Source organism: Poecilia reticulata, linkage group LG9 (assembly GCF_000633615.1).
Source record: "Poecilia reticulata strain Guanapo linkage group LG9, Guppy_female_1.0+MT, whole genome shotgun sequence".
NCBI classification, from domain to species: Eukaryota; Metazoa; Chordata; class Actinopteri; order Cyprinodontiformes; family Poeciliidae; genus Poecilia; species Poecilia reticulata.
Window position 1 is genome coordinate 33,619,753 of NC_024339.1, and position 10,421 is coordinate 33,630,173.

General features: G+C 42.6%; 2 protein-coding genes across 3 annotated transcripts in view; one reads left to right on the top strand and one right to left on the bottom strand.

Annotated features, from left to right (window-relative positions):
* Positions 1-5,242, bottom strand: part of rnf214 (ring finger protein 214) — a 6,188-nt gene extending 946 nt beyond the window's left edge. Inside the window, exons 1-6 of the mRNA XM_008419521.1 lie at positions 4,898-5,242; positions 2,817-3,046; positions 2,604-2,737; positions 1,397-1,625; positions 724-933; positions 1-75 (exon numbers count right to left, since the gene is read on the bottom strand). Of these exons, the coding sequence (XP_008417743.1) occupies positions 1-75; positions 724-933; positions 1,397-1,625; positions 2,604-2,737; positions 2,817-3,046; positions 4,898-5,018 (999 nt within the window). The 5' untranslated portion in view covers positions 5,019-5,242. The remainder of the gene's footprint in view (positions 76-723; positions 934-1,396; positions 1,626-2,603; positions 2,738-2,816; positions 3,047-4,897) is intronic.
* A 1,074-nt stretch (positions 5,243-6,316) lies between these two features.
* Positions 6,317-10,421, top strand: part of snx2 (sorting nexin 2) — a 26,578-nt gene continuing 22,473 nt past the window's right edge. For both annotated transcript variants that reach the window (XM_008419494.1, XM_008419495.2), the window contains exon 1: positions 6,317-6,524. In XM_008419494.1, coding sequence (XP_008417716.1) covers positions 6,423-6,524 — 102 coding nt within the window. In that variant the 5' untranslated portion in view covers positions 6,317-6,422. The remainder of the gene's footprint in view (positions 6,525-10,421) is intronic.

A 10,421-nucleotide genomic window follows, 5' to 3' on the forward strand; every position in this document is an offset into this window, starting at 1 on the left:
GGGGGGCGGTGGCGGCGGCATGACTTGGGGGGGCTGGGTCACCACCTGCATCACCTGTCTGAACTTGAGGTCAGCCTGAGGAGACAGGAAGCGCTGCGTTAGTCAGAGAGGAGCTGAGACGGCGCCCCCAGGGGGCGGCTGGGTGCCTCACCGGGGGGCGCCAGAGACGGATCAAACAGTTTAATGTTTTATTGGAGTTACAGGAAAAATTCTGTGGGAAATCCCAGACGGTTTAAATGACTTTCAACATTTACTGTCCCTTCAGAATCAAAGTATTTCTGAACTAGACCGTGAGCTGAAGCCTGGAGTCCCTCAGGGCTGTGGGCTCGGCCCGATGCTGTTCTCTCTGTAGCTTCTGCCTTTTGGTTTTCTTTATGTTTATTTAATCTTTCACTGTTACCATGACGACCTGCAGCTTATCAGCGATAAGCAGCTGCTCACCAATAATTTCCTGCTTTTTAATCACTGATTAGACAACAGAAGAAGATTAGAGCCACTAAAAAAATAAAACAAAATTCTGATATTTTTCTCAGGATTTTGACTTTGATCTTCTGAGATCAAAGTCAGAAAGTTCAGAAAAAATAATTCTTAAAAGAAAAGTGATAATTCTGAGAATAAAGCCAGAATTGGAAATGTTTAGTTTTTTTTCAGTGACCCTGATCCTCCCCGGTGGGACCCGGTGGGCCCCAGCAGGCCCCTCTGCGGGCCCCCGGCGTGTCTCACCATGGGGACGTGCGGCAGCGTCGGCACGTTGATCCTGGGCAGGGACTCCAGCTCCCTGCCCTGCTGCAGCTGCTGCAGAACCTCCTGGAAGCGGCTCTGCAGCTCCGCCTGGCTCTTCCGGACCAGACCCTCCTTCTTCTCCCACTTCCCCCGGTCGTGATGGTACTGCTGAGGAAACTCCACCCGCAGGGTGTTCAGGTACTGCGCCACCTAGAGGAGACAAGCGGGGATGAAAAAAAAAACACATTTAGGACGTCTGAATGTTTCTGCACTACAAAAACCCAAAAAAATCTTAAGAATTTCTGTTTAGTTTCTAGTACAAATATATTAAATTTGTCTCATTTCAAGTAAACCAACTACAAAGTAACCAAGTCAATAATTCCTTAATATTGATATAAAGTTCTAGTTCCACTGGCAGATTATTTCACTGTAACATTGGAAAAGCAGGTGAAATAATCTGCCAGTGGGACGAGAATGTTAAGGAATTATTGGTCTAAAAAAAGCTCCCATGTCTCTGAACAACCGTCTAGTTTTGTCTCGTTTCAGGTGTAGTAAAATATTTGCTCTAGAAACTAAACAAGGAATTCTTGGTAAAAATTAGTTGGTTTTTTTTCAGTTTAACGTGTACTGTCCCTTTAAGACAGATTGAGTGTTTCTGAAAGGTCATCTGAACCTCTTTGAGCCAGGACTCGATGCGGGACATGGCGCCGTCTCTCTGCTTCTCCACGGCGGCGATCTCGTCCCGCAGGGCCTGCAGCTGCGCCTTGGCCGCCTCCTTCTTCACCCGCTCCATCTCGCTCCTCAGCTGCTCCAGCTCCTCCGCCCAGCGCCGCTGCTCCTCGCTCTGCTCCTCGCTCAGCGCCGACAGCTTCCTGTCGCTGTCCTCCAGCTCCTTCGCCAGTCTGACAGAGGAACAGGTCGGGTCACATGGTTTCCACCGTTAGGCTTCGTGTTGCTTTAGGTCAAACTGCAGCTTCACATCAAAGCATAATGTTAGAGTGGCCTAGTCAAAGTCCAGACACAAATGTACTTGAAAATCTGTGGAAAAACTAAAGATGCACCGATTTGATATCGTGTATCGATGCAGAACGTGAAAAACATTCTAGATTGGATATTAGTAAAAATGTTCCCAATCTATTGCGTCTAATTCTATGCTTTACTGTTTATTTGACATTATATTTATATGCCTATTTGCACTTTCTGAACCATTTGAAAGGTTTATTACGTTGAACCTTTTGTTTCTGTCAGTTTCAGTCCTTTGTTATATATTTTATATCGTCTGTTATTCTCCTGACTCAACCGACTGAAGCTGTTTTTTCATGTCTGACCAAAAGGTTCAAACATTTATTTTATCAAAGAAATTTATAATTCATACATTTATGTCCGTGTTTAAAAGAAGAAACATTTTAAGTGAATTAAGTTGGTTTTTTGTATCAGCCGATAATAAACCTCAGATATCGGTAGTGAAAAACGTGGATCGGTGCTTCTTTAGGAAAGACTTGAGCTGGACTTGTTCATCGGAAGCCAGCAGACCTTCCTGCAGCCGCAGACATTGCTGCAGCCGCAGACCCTCCTGCAGCCGCAGACCTTCCTGCAGCCGCAGACCCTCCTGCAGCCGCAGACCCTCCTGCAGCCGCAGACCCTCCTGCAGCCGCAGACCTTCCTGCAGCCGCAGACCTTCCTGCAGCCGCAGACATTGCTGCAGCCGCAGACCTTCCTGCAGCCGCAGACCATCCTGCAGCCGCAGACATTGCTGCAGCCGCAGACATTGCTGCAGCTGCAGACCCTCCTGCAGCCGCAGACCGGATCCCGTCTATCAACAGTTTCACCTGCAGAAGGAGACTTTGAGGAAGCAGTCGGGACGTCAGGCGGCTCCTCACCTGTTCCTTTCCTCCTCCGCTCGGTTCCTCTCCGTCAGCAGCTCCCGTTTCTTGCTCTCAAAGTTTTTCCTGGTGGCCTTGGAGTTGTTGAGCTGCAGCTTCACCCGCAGCGACTCCAGCTTCTCCAGCAGAGCCTGGAACAACAGACGGTCAGAACCCGGCAGAACAGCAGCAGCAGCATTCATGCAGCGAGATGAAGCCCGTCTGGGTCACCTGGTGCTGCCGGATGCCTTCCTCCCTCCTCTTCTTCAGCTGAACTTTGTGCCTCTCCTGCACCTCCTTCTCCTCCTCCTGCTCCCTCTGCAGACTCTCGTAGCGCTCCTTCAGCTGGGAGCCGAACTGGAACACGGCAGCCACCTGGCTCTCCCAGTCTGGCTCCGTGTTGACGCCGGTGTCCGTCGTGATGCTGTCCGTCTGCACAGCCTGGACCTTATAGATCAAGTCTGGGAGGAAACGGACGGATCATTAGGAGACGACAGTCAAACCAGGAGGAGTTTAATTCACAGATAAAGTAAAACATTTTGCTTTAATCTGACTTTATTGTTCAGCCTATTTTCTTCCTTCCACTAAGTGTTCCATACATATGCTTCGATAAAACACAATTTCTTTTGCAATTACTAGAGCTGTGTCGATCAGGTTTTTTCCTGCCGATCACCGATACCGATCACATAATTATTATTATCATAAGCATTACCGTTACATTATGTGGAAAAAGGAACCATGAATTCACCTTAATTTAGACAAAAACTTGTTTTTAATAACTTTTTCCAAGAAGAAAATTAAACAAAACAGGCATTGTGCAAATTGTACTGCTATCAGTAAAACTATCTTTAACAGACTGATAACATATGGAGGCTCTGAAGAGGCTAAATTATGCAAAGAGCCAAAATAAAACCTCTCAACATTGTCAAAAAATTAAAGTATTAAACTTAACATTCAAAGGCAAAAACAGGATCCATTACAATAAACAATCCAGAGTTACTGAATGAAAACTTCCTGTTAGCATGGCGGCTAGCTGATTACTGCTAGTTCTGAGTGGCTGTTTCTGACTGAGCGGAGTAATTATGCAGAGCAGGGAGGAGATCGATTATTTTTTTTAGAGATTATCTGTCTCATGTTAGGACAGCGAAAGTTTTAATACGTATGTAAAATGTATTTTTTTAGGTTAGATGCTGCAGCTTTAAGCAGAGGTTCGGTGTGAGAGTCACTACCAGGTGGAGCAGAAGCGGCGCTCCGTCTGTGAAATATTACTACCTGTAGCGTAGCAGCGGTTCAACAGCGAGAGCAGAACCAGCGTCTTACATCGCAGCTCAAAGACTTAAATAATTTTATTTGTTTAGCTTTCTGACCGTCATGCTAATCCGGGTGAGTGTTTGTAGCTGTGCTGCTTTACCTGCTATCTGATCCTCCATGTGTCTTTTTTACTGCAGTGAGCCTCGATGTAGCCAAACTCCGTCAAGTATAACATTGTTTTTATGTCGTATTAGCTTCGTTGTGTTGATACATTTTGACCTGCTTCAATTTTCCGCCGCAACACGCAAACTTCCCCATTCACTCAGTGCGTTATAGTTCCACATCGCTTAGGATTTGTTGCTGCGCGTTTGTGCAGTGTGAAGGAAAGAGGAGACCAGCTGCACAGGCAGGCTGAGAAATGAGATGCAGGTGATCGGTATCGGCAACAAGAGCCAATGATCGCCGATCACCGATCATGCACTTTTTCACGAAAATCGGCCCGATTATGATCGGTGACCGATCGATCTGCACACCTCTAGCAATTACCCTGCAAGTCTACAGTCATACATTTGTAGGCAATAACATTCATGCATCTGTATTAAGAATGCTGCATATGTTGGTCTGATAAACTGAATTTGAGGTTTTCTTAGCTCTGAGCCATAAATATTTACTAGAAATAAATGTTCACAATATATATGGAATACAAGTTTTATTATATTTCCAGTTTATGGGGATGTTTATATACAACTTTGGAAAAAGATTCGGAGTGATGAAACTTTAGTGTATCAATAAAAACGAAGTAGAGATTCTGCTTCTTTTTTTAACACATTAAAATTATTTGAATAGAATCAGGAAGAAACGTGACAAAGTTATTTTAACGAACTCTATTTAATTCAACATAGCAAAAATTTTGTTTTCGTTCAGTTTGACGATATAATGAGACTATTTTAACAGACTTTAAGTTTTGTTTTCCTGGAAGTTTCTTCTTCTACTCTTGATAAAAAACAGAACCAGAACCGGACTACAAATACATTATCCTGACATGAACACCGAGATTTTACCTTCTACCGTCATTTTAGCCAATTCCAGGTCCAGGTCTAGATCCAGGTCCTCCTCCTGGATCCGGTTTCCCAGCTCCCCGTCCTCTTCATCAGGAGCAGCTGTTTCCCAGCTAGCATACATGCTCCTACCTGAACTACAAAAACAACCGTGGAGACTTCCGGTTGACCACAACACGCCGAGCTACCGGTCCATCCGCTTGGTGGATGTCTCAGAGGGATTTATCTTCGTTTTTAAAAAAAAAAAACGCTTTTGAAGAACAAAACCCGATTTGTTTTAACTATTTCAACACGCAGTTTACAGTTTCCGCCAGTTGGACACACGGATGTTTGTGCTTCCCTAAAAAAGGTCCGGCGGAAATACCTTTACCGTTGGGACGTAAAAAGATCGTCTATAACATCTAATGAATTCACAAGTAATAAAAACGTTCACATAATAAATGTGATAACAAGAGCAGATTTTTAAGACATCTTGGATATGGTCGGTTTGTTATACGTACTAGCTAAAGGAATCATTAAATTCCAAATAAAATAAACGAAAATTATGGGATGAGGTTAAATATAAAACAGTGTTTAAAGCTAGAAACTGTTAACTTCCAGAAAACTTTCCTTTTTTCATTCTACATTGAGAACCAGGGAGGGCACTGACCTCCTCAGTACATGTTTCCTGACTAGACAGACATTTCTGTCAATTCCTCCATTTATTTCTTCATGATGTGACCATCCAACTACAAACTGTAGAAACATTTGGGTTAAATTAATGATGAGGTTAAACTTTAACATGGACTTGGAACCCACACATCCTGGACACAAACTCTTTCAACAAAACACTGTATATACATTTACAAGATGAACAAAATGTTTGTTTGTTTTTTTTACCTTTGTATATGTTTATATTTTAAATATCTTTACACTGAGTGCAAAGCAGAACGGATATCAAATTCCTTGATTTTGTTCCCCAACACGGTGAGTAAAGCTGATTCTGATTTCGCTTTTCTTATCCGTGTGAGGGAGAAAGAACTGAACATTTATTTGGGGAACATTAAATGTTCTCATTCTGTAGTAATTTGGTCAGATTGCAAAGTCTCCTTACAGAAAAAGTTGGAAAGAACATCATATTATCATAATTGTAGATAGTGCTCTTTAACATTTAACCTTTTTCTTTTATTGAACTATATGATGTAATAATTAAAAAAGAAACATATTTAAAACATATGCTTCTTCTGTTAAAACATTGGATTTAAATAATCCGAAAATTGGAAAAACAATAACTCTTAATTTGCTTCTCACTTGTCTTTATTTAGATGTTGTAACAAACCTTTTATTATATGTACTTGTGTACTATTGTACATTCGCTAAGAATGAAATAAAATAAAACTTCAATCAGAGTCAGCCATCTTCGTTTTCCCGCTCCTCTCTGGTTCCCAGCAGGACAGTCACATGACGCAGCAGGAGAACCTCCTGACTCCTGCTCCTCCTCTCTTCCTGTCAGCTCCTCGGTGTTTGGATCTCCGTTAGCAGCAGAAACATGGCGGACACAGCCCGGGACCCTCCACCGGACCGAACCGACTTCCATGAGGTGGAGGACGGAGAGGACCTGTTCCCGGAGCCGAGCGCCGCCACCCCGGAGGTGAGGCAGGAGGGAGGCGGCGGGGTGATGGAGGGAGGGGAGGCCGAGGGGAGGCAGACAGCCGGGCAGGGCGTGATGGCTCCGGCTGACAGCAGAGGAAAACTCCGCTTAAATCCGAGCATGGATGAATGGAGTTCGGTTCGGACGGGGGGTTCGGGTTCAGTCTTGTTTTAGAGGAGAAACTGGGTTTTAATCTCCAAACAGTGGCCATTACTGCCACATGTACAGGAGCCGATTAGGGTCAATATTCCGTGCAAATAAACGCGCTGGTCAGGTGACGGTCACACAGGTGAGCAGGGTGGTGCTTTCAGGGGAGGCAAGGAAAAAAGAAACGGTTGTAATGCTGCAGTTCTGCTGTTCTTCAATCTGTTTTTTTATTTTCAACAATCATTAAAGACAAAAACATTAAAGAATAAAGACACGAGTTTAACATTTCTATGGGACTTTAACAGTCAGAAAAGGAAATAAAACCTTAAAGCTTCACTGAATTATATTCATTCTGGTCCAAACCATAGATGAACTGCTCTGCTTTTCATGGCTAATTATAATTTATAGTTTTCTCTTAGTAAAACAGCGTATAAAGGACAAACTAAGAAAAATAATGGTATAAGGAGATAAAAGTTGTATGAGTATAAAGTCATAGTATTATGAAAATGAAGTTGTAATAATGTGAGAATATAGTCACAATATTACCAGAATGAAGTCATAGTAACCGTAGAATAAAGTCATAATACTACAGAAATAGTCATAATAACACAATAATAAATTTGTAATAAAATGAGAATAATAGTCATAATAACTTCAGACTAAAGTCGTAATGTTACTTCCTGTTGGGCTTTCGATTTTTATTTGAAGGCAGGGATGGGCTTCCATAGAACCAGATACAGGATCAGAATAACCAATTGAGACGCGTTTCTGTCTGGTTTAGTGTGAAAACATGAGCTAAGAGACAGAACCGGACAGAAGCCAGTGTGTAAATGAAAACACTGCTATTAAAAGTTACAATCTTTGAATTTTTGGCCCATAAATAAACCAAACCTTCGCTGTTTTCTGAGTAAAAGCCACAAAGTTGCCTTGAAGGATTTTTTCTCCATGTTATCTTTATATCTGAAGGACCGTTGAGTGATAACGTGGCTGATCTGGGTTTGTTTTGGGTTCTGAACATGTTACCCAAACTGTAAACGATAATTAGAAAAATGCTCATCGACCTCTGCAGCTTCCTGCTGCTCTCAGATAGAAACTATGATCTGTTTGTCATTGGAAGAGGATTCTTCCCGTTGCTTAGAAATGCTTGAATTTGACGTTTTTAAAGTCTAAAATCTTCTCTGAGGTGCAGCTGGACGAGCTTTGTGCTGCTCTGTGAGGTCAGAGTGAAGAAACCAACATCCGCAGGTTTTCGGCCCATCAGGTTTATGGGATGAAGAAGTGAAATCATAAACTAGTTGTAATATTTCGGAGGGCGTGTTTTGTTTATAGATCCACCTGGTGGTTCAGAAGTTCTTGATTTGGACTTTCAGAACCGGATCTGAGCAGAAAGCAGCTGGAAGTCCAGCTTTGGTTTTATTTCTAACAGCTTTTCTTCTGTCTGGTTTCTGAATTTAAACTGTTTTCTTTATATCGGTTTTTTAACGGTTTGCCACTTTTTAAAAATTATTTTGCTGTTTAGGTCCAAAACAGTCGATTCGTCAAAGTTTCTGAGTTTCTTCACTGCTTTACCATTAAATCCAATTTTTTAAAATATATGTATAAAGTTGTTATTGTGAAGCATATTGATCAGTTATGTTTTAGTTTCTACTGATGTCAGGCTGTAAGCAAATGAGCAATTAATCAATCAATCAATCGATTCTGATGACGAACTAAATGAACTCATTGATTTCTGCTCTGATGATGAGCTGTAGCTCTGACTTCATAATCCAGTTTATTCATGGTTTGGTTGCGTGCGGTTTATATTCTTATTACTTGTTTTGAGTCGTTTTGAAGGTTTCGTCCAGTTTCTGTTTTTTACCATTTAATGGACTTTGACAGAGGAATTTGCATTATTGTCTCTTTATCACCATGTGGCTCCAAAACGGTTTCAAAATGACAATATTATGGTTCATCACATCGATTACTGGGGCTTTTTATCGTCCTGTAAAATGTATTATCCTGGCCGGTCAGCAATGACCCAGATGTTCATACAGCAGGCTGCACTGGGTCGCCTTCCTGGGAGGTTGGACCCATTTTATCCTGCAGAACCGTTTTGATGCTGCATGGAAAGGATTTGGCAACATGTCAGAACCGGTCCTCTGAGGTTCTGGTCCAGTTTGACGTGAAAACATCACAGTTGTTCACAGCCTGATGCTCTGTGTCGTGTTCTCCTGTCCTGAAGAGGAACATCGGCTCAGCTTTCAGCGCAACGTCTTTACTCCTTGAATAAAACTTTATTGCTGCAGAAACACAAACAAACCGCAGAATCAGGAGCAGAAATGGGTTTATCAGAACCTAATGTCAGTTCAGAAACACACACGCACGCACACACACACACACACACACACACACGCACACACACACACACACACACACACACACACACTAATAGAGGCCTGGTTGAGCTCTTTTTGTCCTGTCAGCACTTTGGGTTTCATTCCTGGTGATGATTGTCTTCCTCAAGTATTACAGCAGCTATTCAGTGACGTGTGTGTGTGTGTGTGTGTGTGTGTGTGTGTGTGTGTGTGTGTGTGTGTGTGTGTGTGTGTGTGTGTTCACAGTGTTGCTGCCTCACAAAGCCTCATTAAACGGATGTTTTATTCCCTTTCAGGTGGACCGGGTCGGGTCCAGTGCTGATTAACCTGTGACTCGTCCTGTTTCCTGCTTTGAGGCGTCACTTTGCAGATCCAATCAGTTTGGATCTGATTTTGTTTTTGATTCATGATGATCCTCTCCCAGCCGGGTTCTTATTGGATTCAGTGGTTTTGCTGGAACTGTGAAGCCCAGAAAATGTTCTGCATTATTACACATATATTTATAACATGGGATTTTTCCCAGGTCTGCTGTGTAATGAGAAATAATCAATATTTAAGAATTATTGAGTTAAAATGAGCTTCGATATCTTGCTGAAAAGTTACTTGCTGGTTATTTTTGTTCAGCACAACCTTTTGCTGTATTAATATTAAGTCAAGCACAAATTGCTCAGTTAAGTATTTATTTAGTGATTAATCATTAGAATAATCAATTGCTAAGATAATTGCAGCCTTAGTCAAAAAATTAGGACTGCAGCTAAAAATTTACTGTTTGAGTTCAAAACAAACTAAAATATGTAGTTTATTGTGAAGTTTTGCTTCTTCAGTTTGTTTCTCTGATTTCAGTCGTTTTCATTCTTATTCTGCTTTTAAATGTGACGTTTTCCTCCTGTGTTTGCTTCACGCGATGCTGAGTAAGAAAGGAGGAAGTCGACGGTTATCATCACTCATTTCCTCCTCAGTCCTTCATCCTCTCCTCTTTTATGTCCTGTCAGCTATAATCTGTCCGTCTTGTCCTTCCTTTGCTCTTCCTGGACGCCAGCTGTGAGCCCGGTTCTGTTTCTGCCTCTACAGGCTTGTTGTTTTTAATCCTGCGCTGACCTGAGAAACGTCCACCTGCTGCCAGACACACCCAGCAACACGTCTGCCATCTGCAGCAGCTTGAAAAATGATCCTGTAGTTTAGTTCATGCTGCATCACGGCAACGTTGCTGTTTTCAGGCTGAACGTTGCCGGTTGAGGCTGAACGTTGCCGGTTTGGGCTGTACAATGTTGTTTTCAGGCTGAACGTTGCCGGTTCTTGCTGAACGTTGCTGGTTCTGGCTGAACGTTGCCGGTGCTGGCTGAACGTTGCCGGTTCGGGCTGAACGTTGCTGGTTCTGGCTGAACGTTGCTGGTTC